The sequence below is a fragment of the Anolis sagrei genome, chromosome 2 (genome assembly GCF_037176765.1).
Source record: "Anolis sagrei isolate rAnoSag1 chromosome 2, rAnoSag1.mat, whole genome shotgun sequence".
Classification (NCBI taxonomy): domain Eukaryota; kingdom Metazoa; phylum Chordata; class Lepidosauria; order Squamata; family Dactyloidae; genus Anolis; species Anolis sagrei.
This window is the reverse complement of record NC_090022.1, coordinates 23,756,632-23,775,130: the sequence shown is the minus strand read 5'-3', so window position 1 is coordinate 23,775,130 and position 18,499 is coordinate 23,756,632. Positions and strand designations below refer to the sequence as shown.

At 42.2% G+C, this 18,499-nt stretch overlaps 1 protein-coding gene across 1 annotated transcript in view; it reads right to left on the bottom strand.

Moving 5' to 3' along the window:
• DHX16 (DEAH-box helicase 16) overlaps nt 1-18,499 on the bottom strand; it is a 28,037-nt gene that overhangs the window by 4,421 nt on the left and 5,117 nt on the right. Inside the window, exons 2-16 of the mRNA XM_067463366.1 lie at nt 16,411-16,685; nt 16,159-16,324; nt 14,054-14,110; nt 12,501-12,755; nt 10,628-10,852; nt 10,079-10,273; nt 9,139-9,249; nt 7,804-7,919; nt 6,640-6,850; nt 5,954-6,052; nt 5,710-5,862; nt 4,302-4,442; nt 3,515-3,677; nt 3,190-3,308; nt 1,173-1,240 (exon numbers count right to left, since the gene is read on the bottom strand). Coding sequence (XP_067319467.1) covers nt 1,173-1,240; nt 3,190-3,308; nt 3,515-3,677; nt 4,302-4,442; nt 5,710-5,862; nt 5,954-6,052; nt 6,640-6,850; nt 7,804-7,919; nt 9,139-9,249; nt 10,079-10,273; nt 10,628-10,852; nt 12,501-12,755; nt 14,054-14,110; nt 16,159-16,324; nt 16,411-16,685 — 2,354 coding nt within the window. The remainder of the gene's footprint in view (nt 1-1,172; nt 1,241-3,189; nt 3,309-3,514; nt 3,678-4,301; nt 4,443-5,709; nt 5,863-5,953; nt 6,053-6,639; nt 6,851-7,803; nt 7,920-9,138; nt 9,250-10,078; nt 10,274-10,627; nt 10,853-12,500; nt 12,756-14,053; nt 14,111-16,158; nt 16,325-16,410; nt 16,686-18,499) is intronic.

Below are 18,499 nucleotides of genomic sequence, written 5' to 3'. Positions count from 1 at the left end.
TGGAGACTAGGCAAGTGAAGTTTATATATCGGTGGAATGTCCAGGGTGGGAGAAAGACCTCTTATACGGTAAATAGGATTCTATATTACTGGAGAAAAAGTACTGTATATACTTGAGTATAATCCTAGTTTTTCAGCCCCTTTTTTAGACTGGAAAAAATCCCCTCATCTTATACTCGAGTCAAGGTTATTTATTACTTTACTCTGCTATTAGTATTATTTTTATTACATTTATTATTTTACCTTTTTATTATTATTATTATTACATTATTTTACTCTATTATTACTTTTATTACATTGATTATTTTACTCTATTATTATTATATTTACATTATTTTACTGTATTATTATATTTATTATATTTATTATTTACTCTATTATTGTTATTACATTTATTACTTTATTATTACTATTATTATTAAATTTCCATTATTTACTCTATTATTATTTTTATTACATGTTATTATATTTATTATTTTATTCTATCATTATAGGTAATAGGTAAGCATGTTTATATTGAAGGTGGTTAGAATAATGGTTGAATCAGAGTTGGGCAGTCTTATCTTAAATTACAGTTTTGTGTAAATACTCAAAAACATTTAACCTACTGACGATTACCAGTAGCAGCTATAGTTTTCACCCTTGGCTTATACTCGAGTCAATACATTTTTCCAGTTTTTTGTGGTAAAATTAGGTCCCTTGGCTTATATTTGGGTTGGTTTATACTCAAGTATATACGGTAATCTCTCCGCTCTCCCAAATATATACTTAAATATACACATAGATTATAATCATATATATTATGTTTATAGTAATATATGTATATATATATGTGTGTGTGTGTGTGTGTGTGTGTGTATGTATGTATATGTATATGTGTATATGTATATATGTATATTTATATACCACCTTTCTCACCCCTGAGGGGCCTCAAGGTGGTTTAAAACATAATAAAAAAGCATATTGTGCAAGTAGAACTAGATTTACAAAGTTATCTCTGGAACCTTTGAGCCGTTCCAGATTTTTTGGGAAGCTTGGGATAAATGCACAAGAGACTGCACTAAGTTACAAGGAGGAGAGAGATAGAGGTCACATGCCTCACTCGTGATTATTGAACTTAACAAGGCTAAGCACATAATTAACTGGCTGGGAAGACAGAGAACTGGGACTCACTGTTCAGAAGCCAGGATCATCTTGGAGAGCATAGGATCCACAGGGAGCTCCGCCATTTTCCGGCCCAGCTAAATAAGGAAGACAGGAAGATCATGCTGGATGAAACACAGGGCACAATAGCTGGCTTCACTGTGTGTCAGTCACACACAGTGGCACTTTATCCTCATCCAGAGACAAGTGATCTCAATGGCTGCCACTGAGGATGACAAATCCCTTCCCCTTGCACAGAACTGCACCCTTCAGTTTTAATTGTCGTCATTATGGGTTTCCTGATTTAAACATCTATAGGCTTACAGAATATCACAATATTCTTCCCCATAATACTAATGAGTAATAGTAGCTAGCAGATGATATGTGAATGTTTCTAGGAGAGATATATAAGGCTGTATCTTCCCATATGGGCTTGTATGCTTTGTAAGATCTTCAGGGGATCATAGAATTGGAAGTGAGTCTAAGAGCCTGGGCAAACTTGGGCCCTCCAGGTGTTTTGGACTTCAACTCCCACAATTCGTAACAGCTAGCTGTTAGGAATTATGGGAGCTGAAGTCCAAAATACCTGGAAGGACGAAGTTTGCCCATGCCTGGTCTAGACCAACTTCCTGTCATGTGGTACACACAAAAGAAAGCACTTCTGACAGAGGGTCATTCAGCCAGTGGTGAATCTGCCATGGCATTCCAGCAGTGTAGTTTCAGGACACTTCTACAAAGCAGTGGTTCTTAACCTGTGGGTCCCCAGATGTTTTGGCCTTCAACTCCCAGAAATCCTAACAGCTTGCTGGGATTTCTGGGAGTTGTAGGCCAAAACACCTGGGGAGCCACAGGTTAAGAACTACTGAACTACAGGATGCACTGATAGATGGTAGGTAATGTTTTTGGACTATCGCTCATAAGAGTCCCCCAGTCAGCATGGTCAATGACAATTCAAAAATAATCCAAAAAAGTAACTTTTCCAAACTTTGGATGAATCATGACAAATATGGGAAAATTGTCAGTAATATTAAAAATTAACTTGGTATTTTTAATTACAAAAATGTGAGTCAAGCACTGAAAGGGTTAAATGGATGCAATGACTCAGCAAAAGCTGCAGTTCAATATAAGCAGGTGTATCTGTAGCTTAGTAGGCCTCAGTGTTAGAATGCCTTAGTCTGAGAGAACCCTCAGACTGTGAAAAGGTCTCAGAGGGAGAAAGGCCTCAATGTTAGTAGGCCTCAGTTTGAGAAGGCCTGGCTTGAGAAGATTCTGTGTGAGAGAAGCCCCTGGTTGAAGGCCTCATGTGTGAAGGTTGCTGTGTGTAAAGCTACTGTGTGAAGCTCCTGTGTAAGTTCGATGTGAGAAGAGGCTCTATGAGAGAGAAGCTGTTTATCTGCATGAGAACAAAGCTCAGCGTGGCAGCAAAGAAGGAGTATAAAGGACTTTATTTGTGTTGTGGAAACCCTGTTATTGTAAATAGTGCAACCGTATCATTTTACTACAAAGAAAAGCCTTTTAAGGAAGAGGTAACATTGGTCTCTGTGTTTTTTGTTCTTTTTATCATTTGTAGCTATTGGTGCTGGGTCACACTGCTGCTAATAAGTTGCTATGGTATAGGTTGTTGTAGGCTTTTCAGGCTATATGGCCATGTCCTAGAAGCATTCTCTCCTGACGGTTCGCCTGCATCAGAGGTTGTAAGGATGCTTGCCACAGATGCAGGCAAAACGTCAGGAGAGAATGCTTCTAGAACATGGCCATACAGCCCGAAAAACCCACAACACCCCAGTGATTCGGGCCATGAAAGCCTTCGACAATACTCTGCTATACATTTATGGGGAGGGTCTTTTGTTAATACGCCCACTCACACAACAAAAATACTATTTCTCCTCAGAGCCTGGAACTAGGAGGTAACTGGAAGCTTTCATGAACCTGAAGCCTTAACCTTTTTTCCAGTTTGCGGCACTATTTTCAATGGGGTTTGTTGGCCAGTTAGAGAATATGTGAAAGAAACTTTGCTCATGAACCCAGCCTGGAACTTAAGACGTACCTTGGTCAGCTCACCAAGATGGTTGAGGGCCCCCAAGGCATAGAGCTGTTCCAGTGCCAGGACCAGAGTCTCATGTGGCGGTGGATCCATGAAGTCAAAATGGATCAAGTCATTAATGCCTAAGAGAGTGAGACATGAAAGCTAGGCTTCAGGGATGCCCCTGACGGTTAGCATTTTCCCACCCCAGGCAAGGCATCCTTCATGTTCTGAATATAAAAATTATCTCCCTGTCAATACAGTATTCCTATTCTCATCCAGGAAAGGCTTAGTAGGCCTTGTGGGATGCATAAATCATTCCCCACCCTAGATTTCCCCAGCCACATACCCAAGCTTTTCAGAAGCAGCACCACATTGCCCAAGTTGGTCCTCTGGATCTCTGGCACCGTGGTTTCTTCCATCTCGTTCTTGTAGGCCCAGGCTGTGTAGAGGCGGAAACACTTCCCCGCAGCCACCCGACCAGCCCTCCCCGCTCTCTGGTTGGCCGAAGCCTGAGGGGTGAAGAGAAATAGATAAGATAGGTAGATAGATTAGATAGATAGAGATAGATAGATAGATGATAGATAGATAGATAGATAGATAGATAGATAGATAGGTAGATAGATAGATAGATAGGTAGGTAGGTAGATAGATAGATAGATAGATAGATAGATAGATAGATAGACAGACAGACAGACAGATAGACCAGGAGGACTGCTGGGAGTTGCAATCCAAGAATAGGAAGAGAAGGAAGAAAGGGGAGAAAGAGGAAGGGAAAGAAAAAGGGGGGAGGAAGGGAAGAGGAAGAGAAGTAAGGAGAGAATGAAAGAAAAAAAGGGAAGGAAGGAAGGAAAGAGGGAAGGAAGGAGAGAAAGAAAGGAGGAGAAAAAGAGGGAGGGAAGGTTGGCCACAGCAATGCATGCTGGGTACAGCTAGTAAATAAATAAATTCTATATTTCACAGGCTAGATTTCATTAAACTGATCGCAGAAAAAATACAAAAGCCAACAGGAATAAGAGAAAGTCACAATTTAACAAAAATTGCAATGAACGTCTGTGGACAGTGAACACTAAAATACACAAAATACATAAAACCAAACCATGTGGGGAGTAGGGAGTAGTACAGAAGCTGGGTACCCGAGAGCAGGGAGTGACAATGAGCGACTCCATGCCTGTGCGAGCGTTGTAGCTCTTCTGCTTGCAAAAGCCAGGATCGATCACGTAGATGATGCCGTCGATGGTCAGAGAGGTCTCTGCAATGTTTGTAGCGACAACTACCTGGAGAAAGAGAAGGAAAGAGAAACACATATGTGGAATGGGACGGGGACAGGATGCAATTAATCTGCCACCATTGAAACTTATATACAAAGAAGGGCTGAAAGGCAGAGCACATAATCTGATGGAAGGTACTGCTACCTTAACCATGGGCCCTGTAGTCATCTTAGACAACATGCCTGGGGAAAACCTCTGTCTGTAATCTTGCCAGACGGAGGAAACCAGGCATGGGCCAACTTGGGCCCTCCAGGTATTTTGCACTTCAAGTCCCACCATTCCTAACAGCCTCAGGCCCCTTCCTTGCCCCCCCCCCACAGCCGCTTAAAAATAGATACCAATAAAATTACATTAATTGAGGCATCAGTAGTTTAAATGTTTTTGAATATTTACATGAAACTGTAACTTAAGATAAGACTGTCCAACTCTGACTAAAGCATTATCCTAACCCTCTTCAATGTAAATGTGCTTACGGATCCTTCCAATAATAATCAAGAGAGTAAAATAATAACAGTAATCAAAATAATAATAATAAGGGAGTAAAATAATGGAAATGTAATAATAGCAGTAATAATAGAGTAAAATAATAAACGTAATAATAAAAATAGAGTAAAATAATAAATGGAATAATAGCAATAATAAATGAGTAAAATAATAAATGGGGTTTTTTTTTGTTTTTTGTCATGTCAGGAGCGACTTGAGAAACTGCAAGTCACTTTTGGCATGAGAGAATTGGCTGTCTCCAAGGATGTTGCCCAGGGGACGCCTGGATGTTTTTGATGTTTTACCATCCTTGTGGGAGGCTTCTCTCAGGTCCCCTCATGGGGAGCTGGACCTGATAGAGGGAGCTCATCCGCGCTCTCCCCGGATTCAAACCTGCTATCTGTGAGTCTTCAGTCCTGCCGGCACAGGGGATAAACCCACTGCGCCACGGGGGGCTCCAATAATAAATGTAATAGTAGTAAATGAGTAAAATAATACATGTAATAATAATAGAAAAATAATAATAAATGTAATAATAATAATAATAATAATAATAATAATAAAGTAAAATAATAAATAACATTGACTTGAGTATAAGTCACTGAGGGCTTTTTCAGTCTAAAAATAGGGCTGAAAAACTTGGCTTATACTCGAGTATATATGGTTCTGTATGATCCTGGGACCAAAAATGCTTTCCCCACCCACCCCTCCAGTCCTGGCGTAATCTAATACAGATCCACCCCAAATCAGCTGCAACTTTATTCCTTGATCCCACGCAAGCAGTTCTTACCTTCCTGGCTCCTGGTGGGGTTGGCTCAAAGATCTTGGCCTGCATGTCAGAGGGGAGGTTGGCATAGATCGGGAGAACCAAGAGTTCTGCTATTTTGGATCCCAGGCGGCGGCAGCGATCCTGCAGCATCTCGCAGCAGGCCTCGATTTCTTCCTACCAAAAAGAAGAGAAGTTTGGCTCTGCTGCATGCGCCAAAAGGAACAAAAGTCTAAAGCAGGGTACAGGGGCACACAGGGTGGCTTACCTGTCCAGTAAGGAAGACAAGGATGTCTCCTCGAGGTTGAGTGACATGAATTTGCAGCACTGACACTACACAGGCCTCCAGATAGTCCGCCTCCGGAGCCTAGGAGACAAGGATCAGAGGGAGGGAGAACCATCAACCATTTTCTTATTGAATCACACAAGTTCACGCAGGACTTCCAATGGCTTTCCACTCTTTCACACTTCTTCTCCATAGGTCATGGCTCCATCAGATCCCTTTTGATGTGGAGTTAACAAGGAATGGGCAAGCTTTGGCCCTCCAGGTGTTTTGGACTTCAAGTCCCACCATTCCTAACAGCCTCAGGCCCCTTCCTTTTCCCCCTCAGCCGCTTAAGCGGCTGAGGGGGAAAAGGAAAGGGCCTGAGGTTGTTAGGAATGGTGGGACTTGAAGTCCAAAACACCTGGAGGGCCAAAGCTTGTCCATGCCTACAGTAAACAATAGGGAAGGTTAGAAGTGTCAAAATGGTGGTACACCCCATCATGTTGATACTTCTGACCATAAGACACAAACATTCCTGAAAATCTGTGTTATCAAGCTACTGCTTTACTTTTTAAGAACCACATTATTCTTCTGGCCAGTGTTCCTCTCAGATTTCTCATGTGACTCTCCCACTTTCTCTCTTTCCCACATACGTTCACTCCAATGCCCTCTCCTCTTTCCCTGCTGACCTTGGTGTAGAAGATGTCAACAGGGAACCTGCGCCCAGGAATGCGGAAGATGGGAGCGTCATCAAAGAAAGTGGAGAAGCGCTCCGTGTCCAGGGTGGCGCTGGCAATCAGCACCTTCAGCTCCGGCCGGAAGCGAGCAATGTCCTTGATCAGCCCAAAGAGGATGTCTGTGTGCAAAGTGCGCTCGTGAGCCTCATCGATGATGACGACACTAGGAAAAAGGCCAAGGAGGTGATACACCTGAATAGACAGTTAGCACTGCAGCAGTGCCCATCATCTGCAGTGTCACTTTGCAAACCTTCTTGTGTTCCTATGGAGGTTGTCTAACAGTGAATCCATTCTATTCGGGCAAACAGACTCTGACATGCCCAATGCTAGGCACAGAAGGAGGCATCTTGCTAAAGGGCATACATATGTATATGAGGTCATAGAGATATTCCTTTTTGTTTTTTGTTTTTTTATTTTATGATCTTTATTGATTTTAAAATACAGAGTATAGAGTATAAAATTGCTACATTTTTGCTTCTTAAACTTCCTCCCACCATGCCTAAAATATCACCCCCGCTTTAATGCAGTTCCTATTAATCTACTCATACATTTGTTTTTGAACTGTTAGGTTGGCAGAAGCTGGGCTGAAAGGTCAGGCACTCACCCTGACCCGGGCACTGAACTATCAACCTTATGGTTGGCAAGATTTATTGCAGCTTGGTGATTCGCCTGCTGTGCTAAAGCCCAGCCCTGTCTAAACCTATATATCTGGACCAAATGAGAAGTTAATCACTCTCACTAACCTACCAAAACAGGTTCCTTCTATGGAGGCTTTTAAACAGAGGCTGGACAGCCATCTGTCGGGGCTGCTTTGAATGAATACTTCTTGGCAGGGGGTTGGACTCGATGGCCCATGAGGTCTTTTCCAACTCTATGATTCTATACCCAAAGTGAATCATAATGAACCAGGGTGAATCACACCAATTAGGTCCAAAGTGGAGATGGATCAACCAGATTCAGATCTGAAACAGATCAGCCCTGTCTGAAGCAATGAAAGCCGACTGGGCAAGCCTGAAGGAGAAAATGTGCATACAAGGATCATGCCATGGTGGGTGACGCAGAGAGGAGACAGCTCTTCCCTACCTCCTCACAGGTAAGCCCAGTGTTGCTGCTCACCTGTAGCTGCTGAGGTCGGGTTCAGTGAGGAATTCTCTTAGTAGCATCCCATCCGTCATGTACTTCAGCACTGTCCGCTCTGAGGTACAGTCCTCAAACCGGATGCTATAGCCCACCTGGGGAATTTTAGACGCAGATTACCACAAAGCCTTTATACACTGAGAAGTCTTTTGGCCAAGGTGCCTATTTGTCTGAAGTCAACATGCTCCCAATGGGATAAAAGAAGAGAGGAGCAAGAGAGGAGCACCTGACATATTTTTGCTCTTGTTTCAAACCAACAGAAACTGAACTCAAGCCCCCATGAGAATGAGATAAGGAAACACCCGGTCTGGCCCAGCCAACTAAACCCAGACTAAAGACAGAGAGAAGTGAGAACAGATATATGGAGAGCAGACTTCACACACAAAATTTGCCTCCTAGTTACGTTAAGGATATTTATTATCTCTCTGATGTTGATTCCAAGGGAAGATTGGGCCCTTCCTGTGTATGTGAGCACAAACATTTATGTGCCAACAAAATATCTTTAATACTATTTGGGTAGGCTTCTGCTACAGGGCTTATTGCTATGTGACACAATTTTTGTTCCTGGGTTATAAATGTCATTTCTTAACTGATGCTATCATAAAAACATGGGAAAGGTTTAGGTAAAAGGTGAAGGTTTTCCCCTGACATTAAGTCCAGTCATGTCCGACTCTGGGAGTTGGTGCTCATCTCCATTTCTAAGTCGAAGAGCCGGGGTTGTCTGTAGACACCTCCAAGGTCATGTGGCCGGCATGACTGCATGAAGCGTGGTTACTAAACTGTCCCTTTGTTTTTGCGGGACATCCCGCAGCACATATTGCTAAGCATTTGATTAGGCAGTGTAATGAATATAGGAACACGGAATAACAGATGATGAGATTGGATTTTGATTCTAATGATGAGACGCTAATGATTTGTTACATTGATGCTTAATTGTTTATTATGCTACTGTTTTAACTGTCCCTTAATTGCTTTTATGATGTTTAGCATTGAATCTTTGCTGTTGTTAACCGTTTTGAGTCACCTAAGGGCTGAGAAAAGTGGTATATAAATGAAGTAAATAAATAAATAAATAAATAAATAAAGTTTTTCAATAATTATCTCAGAGTTTCAACAAATGCAACATAGTTTCTGGAGTATAACAATGACTGTCAAAGGAAGTAGCGTACAATTGAACAGGAAATAATTCCTTCAATTCAGGAACAGAATAGTGTTATTGAATGTTGTGAAATTAGTTCAAGGATGAATAGGACTAGAAATAATAGGACTAGTTGATAGGACTAGAAATAATACATCAATCCTCTGAGCACATACTTCATTTCCAAGCTTAACGCCCATTTCCTGGGAAACCCGAGCAGCCACGCTCATAGCCGCCACTCGCCTGGGCTGGGTGCAGCCAATCTTCATTCCTTTTTCTGTGTAGCCCTGCGGGAAAGAGAGAAAATGCCCAATATTCTCATCCTCTGTACTCAAAAACCTATTATGGTAAGTATATCAGAATGCTTGTCTGGGGAGTGAAATGCTGTTGTTGCTTAGGAAAAAACAACTGCCACATATACTCAAAGATAAGCTGACCAGAGTATAAAAGCCCTAATATGACATTTTGGAGCAAAAATTAATACAAGACCTGGTTTTATTTTCAGGGAAATACGAGTAGGAGAGACTTACTGCGTCAGAGGAACCCAGCTGCAGAGCAATGTTGCCAAACATACGCCATTGAATATGGATGAAGAACACCCCCTTACTGATGCTCTTGGTGCAGCATTCCCATGATACATGAGATCGTATTGGTTAGTTGTCATCTACAGTAGTATGGAGCCGCGGTGGCGCAATGGTTTAAACCCTTGTGTTGGCTGAATGCTGACCTGAAGATCGGAGGTTCAAATCAATGAGACGAGGTGAGCTCCCGTCTGTCAGGTCCAGCTTCCCATGCAGGGACATGAGAGAAGCCTCTCACAAGATGGTTAAACATCTGGGTGTCCCCTGGGCAACTTCCCAGCAGCGGGCCAATTCTCTGACACCAGAAGCGACTTTCTAAAGTCACTCCTGACACGGAAAAAAAAAATCTACAGTAGTGCTATTGAATCAATTGCTGGATGGTTATTCAACAGTTGTCTAAATATGATTTATCTATTCTAGCAATATGATTCAGGCTATGGCATTGGTGAGGGGGCAAAGAATGCCCTTCTCCTAGCAAGCTGCATGCTGGTCTCTTCCTCAGCCCCAAGATTTCCCTTCATTCTTGTCAAGTTACCTCCTCAAACAAGTACTGGGGGATTTGAGTGGTCTTGCCAGAGCCAGTCTCCCCTTCAATGATGAGTATCTGGTGTTCGGCAATGGCAGCCAGAAGATCTTTGCGGTAGGGGAAGATAGGCAGGCTCCGGCGCACCTCCTGGATGGAGAGCTTCTTGCGTTCGGCCTCCGACAGCTCCGGCTTCTCTTCCTGGGCCTAAGAAAGAAAGAAAATGGTGGAGATTTTTAGGGATAACTGCCCTAAAATATAGCAGAGCATCCAAAAACAAACAAGATATACAAGTTGAGCATCAGCTCATTTGCGAGCAGAGCGTGAAGTGCCGTGTGATGTGGCTGTCAAGAATTCACAGCTTAGGAGACAAAGATGAAGAGCAGAACTGGGGTATGATCAGAGCTAATAATATCTAAATCCAACCTGAATCATATATTTCTCCCAACAAATCAGGGTAAATCTACAGTGTAGAATCAATGCAGTTTTACACCACTTCAACTGTCATGGTGCAAGGCTAAGGAATTATGGGAATTGTCATTTTATATGCTGGTGCCTCACCTTGTTTTGACTCGTGCCTCGCATCTGCACAGCGTTCACAAACTGGATCATCTCATCCTCTTCCAGCACATATTCATAGTCTTTGTGAGGATGGCGCTGGCCAGCATCCCGAGCCCCAAAGCGGAGGGCAGCTGCCCCAATGTGGTCTTCCTCCCAGCGCCGCTGCTCATCACGTGGGGCCAAATGATCCTCCGCCTGGGGCTCCTCGTAACGATCGGGGATTTTCTGCAAGACAAAACCCAATTTTGAATTTTAAGAGAGATTTCTGGAAGAGGTCTCTGCCTGACAGATCCAAAGGTGACCAACTGAAAAAAGCTGTAAGTTATTAATGCAAATGGTGTAGCCCTGGAATGAGATAATGCCATGAGATTTTGCACAGAACTCACAGCATCACAGCAAGCGAGAAGGTAGGGGAAAGTGCAACTGGGCACATCGAGGACTTTAAGATTGTCTGAGGCCCTACTCTCGGTCCTGCCTCCGTCTCAGATGTGCTAGGCGGGAATGAGAGACACTTCTCAGAGGTGGCCCCTTGGCTGTGGAACACCCTTTCTTAGATCAGCCCCCTCCCTCTTAACATTTCGCAAAAAGGTTAAAACATGGGTTTTTGAGCAGGCATTTGCAAACTCAATGTAACAGGCAATGATAGACCATGGAACGACTGATGATGCGATTGAGTAGTGATTTCAGTAAGGAGACGTTAAGGATGTATGATTTTGTTGACTTTTTATGAAACTATATTTTATATGCTATGTTTTTAATTGTATTTTATATGTTGGGGGGCATCAAATTGTGCTGAGTGTAAACCGCCTTGAGTTGCCTTTGGGCTGAGAAAGATGGTATATAAATACGGCAAATAAATAAATAAATAAATAAAAATGCGGCCTGTTATATTGGAGGGCACACAACACAACCTGCTAATGGATAAAGGCATTCTTTTTGTGAACAAATGTATTGGGGAATCTGAATATTCATTTTACTGAAAGATCCCAAGAATTCCTATACCCACTTTTGCAATAGAATATACTCAGGAGTCACTTAATCAAAAGGTATCATGTCTGCCTGCATCTGCTGCTGATCTGGTGGTGCCATGCACCCAGCATAAACTTTGCCATGTCATGGAATCATCATGGTTGGAAGAGATGTGAGTGCTTTGATTGTGTGTTCTTGCATGGCCAGGGTTGGACTGGATGACCCTTTAGGTCTCTATGATGCTGGAGTTCAATTAGGCCACTAGGAGCCCCCCGGTGGGACAGTGTGTTAAACCCTTGTCCTGGCAGGACTGCTGACTGAAAGGTCGGCGGTTCGAAACGAAGGAGTGGGGTGAGCTTCTGTCTGTCAGCTCCAGCTTCCCATGTGGGGGCATGAGAGAAGCCTCCCACAGGATGGTAAAACATCCAGGCTTCCCCTGGGCAACGTCCTTGCACACAGCCAATTCTCTCACACCAACTTGCATTTTCTCAAGTTGCTCAAGGCACACACACACGCACACACAAATTAGTACGCTTCTCAATCAAGATGCATTTCACAGATGTTTGACTACAACATCCATCAATCTCACCCAGGTTTAGGAGAAACCCCATTGGGTCCAATCTCTGTTCACTGCAGGATCTATTTAATTGCTTTCACACTCCTTCCTTGCATTAATGGCAGATCTTTATTATACCTGGGCCCAAATGTTAATCTTCTCATCCAAACTGGCCTCCAACATAGCACACAAAGATCTCACTCCATCTTTCTATTTGAAATCCTTTCAATGTAGAATACTAGGACTGATCCAAAGACGTAATACATGCAATTCATCACCTAATGCATTACAGTAATCATCCCTCAAAGGAGACTAGGCTCCTGATTTGATCATGTGCACAAAGACTACCTTGCTGCGAGTTTCCTCAGGCATATAGTAGCGATTGCTCTTCTCCATCTTCTCCTGCTCTCCGGCCTGTTTGTACTGCTTCGCCAAGTCACGCACTTTGCGTTTGTAATCCAGCTCCTGTTTCTCCAAGGATGTGAGCTCCTGCTCAGAGAACAGGTATTCATCATCTGCTATCTCTGCTTCCAAGTCCTCTATCTTATCCTTTTCCCGTTTGGCCAAATAATCCCGGCGAGACTTCTTCCGCAACTCTGGAACCTGCCAGGAAGTAAAGGAAAATATGAAGTTACATGGGTCAGACAAAACAGCAAGAATTTTGAAAATTCTCCTTTTGATCCCTAGTCTCAATTGCATAATATTTCCTGTTGAAGAGCATTAAACAAGGCTCTCACGAGGGAACAATATTTCCTCTGGGTAAGTAGCTTGTCCACTACTTAAGATGCCCATTGAAGGCACACAATATAAATAAAACATTGGTATTTTTATTTAAAAACAGTTTGTTAAATATAATAAGCCAATAACTATAATTATCTAGCACATTCTCAATGTAATGTTCAATGAACCAAGATAAAAATTACCTAGTTTACCTTATACCTTCCTATAATAGTTGTGTGTGTATGCCTTGAAAGGAAAAAGGGGGTGCCTTGGATTCTCTGGTTAAAAAACCAAGCTGTCTTACCCCCAAGACAAAGAGGAGGGAGGAAGGACAGCTCTGGGTTCTTAACAAACTATCTACAATGATTACATGAGAAAAGGAAAATTCGAATTTTGAGACCGAAAAAACAATTGTGCAACAATTGTGGGGTGGCAAACACAACACAGTGAAATACGATACTCTTATCCAAGTTAGCAAACAAATAATAATCGATGACTTATCAGGATACTTGAAACTTCATCTATGTCACAATTCCGTAATTTAATTACAGGTTGAGCCTCCCTCATCTGGAAACTCAAAATCTGAAATACTTTTTCTGCCAGCTGCTCAGTTCTGCCTTTGGGGAAAGGAGACTAGCCACACATGTAGAAGCCCCTTCCCCTATTCAATTATATATGCAATTACAGATACAGGCAACGCCCAAGCTATGAACAAGGTAGGTTCTTTAGGTTTGTTCTCAAGTTGAATTTGTATGTAAGTCAGAACAGATACATTCTTCAAGGGTAACTCCATATAGCATAGGGAAATGTTAACACCCCTGTGGCATTTCTTTTACTATTCAAAAGATTTCCCGTCACTTTCCGTTCCTGTGATAACTGGATTTTGAAACATTTGGCTTGTTGTGGAAACAAGGATTGGTGATAAAGCTTCAGGGAAGAAACCTTTTTCCCACAATAACTCTTTCACTTCCGAGGGGTAGATTTCACTCACTTCCTATTGTTTCATCCTCATTTGTAATCATGGGTCATTCATAAGTCGAATGTTTGTAACTTGTATTCCAAACTCACAAAGAAAAGAAAAAAGAAAAGAAAAAAATGAAAGAAAGAAATAAAAAAAATCTAGTTCCAAAGATTTCTGATAAAGGACTTTCAACCTGTATAAACTCAAGGAAAGTTCTTACCATTAATTTCTTGTCCTCTTCTGCCATCTTCAGACGTTTTTGGGCTTCTTCGTAGGCCTACATTAGGCATGATTGGAAAATAAAACACATAAACATACAAATAAAACAAAACCAAATAGCTTTATTGTTTATTATTATGATATTTTGAGTGCAATGTTTACAAAACTGTGGACTAAATTATCAAACAGTTCCACAAGATGTCAGTAAAATTCTCAGTGAGAAATGTGATGAAGAGGGTGTTCTTGCTAACTCATATTTATGTATATTTTCAATGAGCTTTTTTCAACTATAGAATCTTAAGTCTGAAGAAGATAAGATTGAGAGGAAACATGATAGCCACATCTAAATATGTCAAATGATGTCATAAGGAGAGGGAGTACGATTGTTTTCTACTGCTCTGGAAACTAGGACTCTGAGCAATGGGTTAAAATAACAGGAAAGGAAATTCCACCTGAACATTAGGAAGAACTTTCTGACTGTATGAGCTGTTCAACAGTGGAACTCTCTGCATCAGACTGTGGTAGAAGCTCCTTCCTTGGAGGCTTTTAAATAGAGGCCGGATGGCCATATGTCGGGGGTGCTTCAATTGTGCTTTTCCTGCATGCCAGGGGGTTGGAGCCCCCGGTGGCGCAGTGGGTTAAACCCCTGTGCCGGCAGGACTGAAGACTGACAGGTCGCAAGTTCAAATCCGGGGAGAGGCGGTTGAGCTCCCTCTATCAGCTCCAGGTCCTCATGCGGGGACATGAGAGAAGCCTCCCACAAGGATGATAAAACATCAAATCATCCGGGCGTCCCTTGGGCAACGTCCTTGCAGACGGTCAATTCTCTCACACCAGAAGCGACTTGCAGTTTCTCAGGTCGCTTCTGACACGACAAAAAAAAGGGGGGGGGTTGGATTAGATGGCACATGTAGTTTCTTTTAACTCTATGATTCTATGAATCTGATCATCATAAAGCATTTCAGTAATACCAGACTGCATACAGTATCTGATATATAATATGGGGATGAGAAAAGTGATTAAAATAACACCAATTGGTCTACAAATAGAAGTCCTGTGTCTTGTAAGACAGAAGTTTGAAATGTTAAGGTGGGTGAATGGAAGTTTCAGGAAAGAATGCTTTGCAAAAAATATGATGAAAGAAAAGCAAGTAAAGGAAAGCAATGGTAAATGCAAATGCACAAAAAGCCCAAGTTCTGTATCATTGTCACCTGGATAAAAATCTATGGCCTCCTCCAGACAGGCCCTATATCCCAGGATCTAATCCCAGATTTTTTGCTTTAAATTGGATTATATGAGTCCGTACTGTCAGATAATCTGGGATAAATAGAAAACCTGGGATCAGATCCTGGGATATAAGGCCTGTCTGGAAGGGTCCTATAACTTCTATAAATTAAAATTAAGGAACTTTGCTGTGCTCCCTTATATTGGACACATTATTTTTTTTTATGATCATGCATAAATTATTCTACTTCTTGTATATAAGTAGTGGGGATTTTATTGAGGAAGTTTTCTGGATTCTGAGAGTTTTTTTTTAGTAGACATGGATTTTTAAGCATATCAATCACTGTAAGGAATGACTCACAAAAGCTAGTTTCTGCAGTCATTGCCATGTTCCACATCCTTTTCATGTGAAAACAGAATCATGATAAACAGACATTACTATTTATCAATTTATCAACGTTACTGGATATCAATAAATCAAGGCAATTTAATAGCTCTTAATCAGAGATGGTCTAATTTTTTGCCCCTCAATCCCTGTTTGCAAAAATGCAAACAGCGATTGAGGAGCAAAAAATTAGTGGCCAAAAATCCACTTCTGATTTTGAAAATAATGATATTGTTATATTTTAGACTGCATGCGAGGAGGTATTCCTTAAATATATTTCCATTTTTGGAGGTACTACGTGTTTCAATTCAAGTTCCTTGGAGACCAGAAAAATAATCCAAGGAAGTTAGACTGGTTGGAAAAATAGCCCTGGAGGGTTGCATGCACCCCAGGGCTACAATCTGATGATTCCCATCATAGATGGGTGACGTGACAATAGGCAACAATCAGAAAGGTCTCCCAGTAACAGGAGCAAGATTAGCAAGCTCAGGCCAAACCTTTTTGTCTGAACGCTCTAGGATATTGCGAGTCTTCTCCTTGTCCTTGCGTTTGACACGCTCTGCGAAGGCATCCCGCTCTTCCAAGTCCTGCAACCGCTCTCGCTCACTCCGATCCCACTCGTCCTCTTCTTCTTCCTCCTTCATGGTGGATGCAGCCTGTTTCCTGCAGCACGAATGACAAAAATGAGGCCTGTCATCTCACTTGCTCCTCACCCAAACCCAATCTCTCTGAAATTGATGGAGGCTCACCGTTCCCTGTCTCCTCCACTGTCCTTCTCGTCAGAGTCTTTGTCATCGTCCTCTTCTTTCTGGCGTTGCCGCAGGTGTTTGTGTCGCTTCCGCTGTTTGCCTTCGGGGCCCCGCGGAGGATGTTGACGCTTGGAGCCCCGGGCAGCTTTTGCCTTGCCAGGCTCATCCTCGTCACTGTCCTCCAGCAGAGTGTAAGAACGGTTCTTCTGCTGCAAGGCCAAGGCCTCCTGCTCTGCCGCTCTGGCCGGGCGTTCCCGCGGTGCCTGTCGGGGAATCTGCCCAGAAGGAGGCACAAAGGAAAAGAAGCACATCAGTTTGCACATACGGGCTAGAATCCTTATTGTCAGTTTTTTAATTTACATTTATTTACAGTAATTATATTATATTATATTATATTATATTATATTATATTATATTCTGTTAGGCTCCTGAAGTAGAAAAAGGAGGAAGAGGAGTGAAAGGGACAAGGGACCTGATTTCATTTGATTAATAAATAACAATAGTATGAAGAATATGTATTGTTGAAGGCTTTCATGGCCAGAATCACTGGGTTGTTGTAGGTTTTTTTGGGCTATATGGCCATGTTCTAGAGGCATTTTCTCCTAACATTTCGCCTGCATCTATGGCAAGCATCCTCAGAGGTAGTGAGGTCTATTGGAACTAGGAAAAAGGGTTTATATATCTGTGGGATGACCAGGGTGGGACAAAGAACTCTTGTCTGTTGGAGCTAGGTGTGACTATTTCAACTGGCAGTGTTGATTAGCATTTGATGGCCTGGCAGTGCCTGGGGCTATCGTTTGTTGAGAGGTGATTAGAAGTGCCTGATTGTTTTCCCTCTGTTGTTTTGCTATTGTAATTTTAGAGTTTTTTAATACTGGTAGCCAGATTTTGTTCATGTGGGAGCGGGTGAGCCGCTAGGAGGGGAGCACGTCAATCACGCCGCAGGGGGAAGGGCTTAGGTGGAAATGTGTGGGGAAAGGGGCGAGGAAACCATGAAGATGAACAAAATCTGGCTACCAGTATTAAAAAACTCTAAAATTAAGACAACAGAGGGAAAACAATCAGGCACTTCTAATAACCTCTCAACAAAAGATTGCCCCAGGCACTGCCAGGCCATCAAATGCTAATCAACGCTGCCAGTTGAAACATTCACACCTAGCTCCAACAGACAAGAGTTCTTTATTTATTTATTTATTTACTTTGCTTCTATACCGCTGTTCTCAGCCCAGGGGCGACTCACAGCGGTGTACAACATAGGAAAAAACAGATACAAGACACAGTATAAAAACAATTCACAATCCATCAATATACCAAAACATCGTCACTCCATCTTGCTGAGGTTGAAGACTCTCTTTTTGTGAGAAGACCGAGGCAAAGAAGGCATTAAGTAGTTCTGCCTTTTCCCTGTCCCCTGTCAGCATTGCCCCATCTTCTCCTCGAAGAGGTCCTATCGCCTCCTTGTTTTTCCTTTTTCTACTGACATAAGAATAGAAGCCCTTTTTATTGTTTTTAATGTCCCTGGCAAGTCTGAGCTCGTTTTTTGCTTTAGCTTTGCGGACCTTTTCCCTACAGGTGTTGGCTATTTGTTTGAATTCTTCTTTGGTGATTTCTCCCTTTTTCCACTTCTTGTGCATGTCTCTTTTGTGTCTTAGCACAGTTAGAAGTTCTTTGGACATCCATTCTGGCTTCTTTGCACTTGTCCTATTTTTTCTTTTTGTTGGCACGGTTTGCAATTGCGTCTTGAGTATTTCACTCTTGAGAAATTCCCATCCATCCGTAGCTCCCTTGTCTTTTAGTATCTGTGTCCACTGAATGCTGCTCAGCGTTTCCTTCATTTTTTGGAAGTCAGCTCTCCTAAAGTCCAAAATGCGGGTTTGACTTGTCTTAGTTTCGGCCTTCCTTTGTACCTCAAATTGCAGGAGCACATGGTCACTTGCCCCTAAGGATCCTACCACTTCGACCGCATCGATCAGGTCCTCCGCATTTGTTAGGATGAGATCAAGAGTAGCCAATCCCCTTGTTGCCTCTTCTACCTTTTGGACCATGAAATTGTCTGCAAGGCAAGCGAGGAATTTGTTGGACCTTGTAC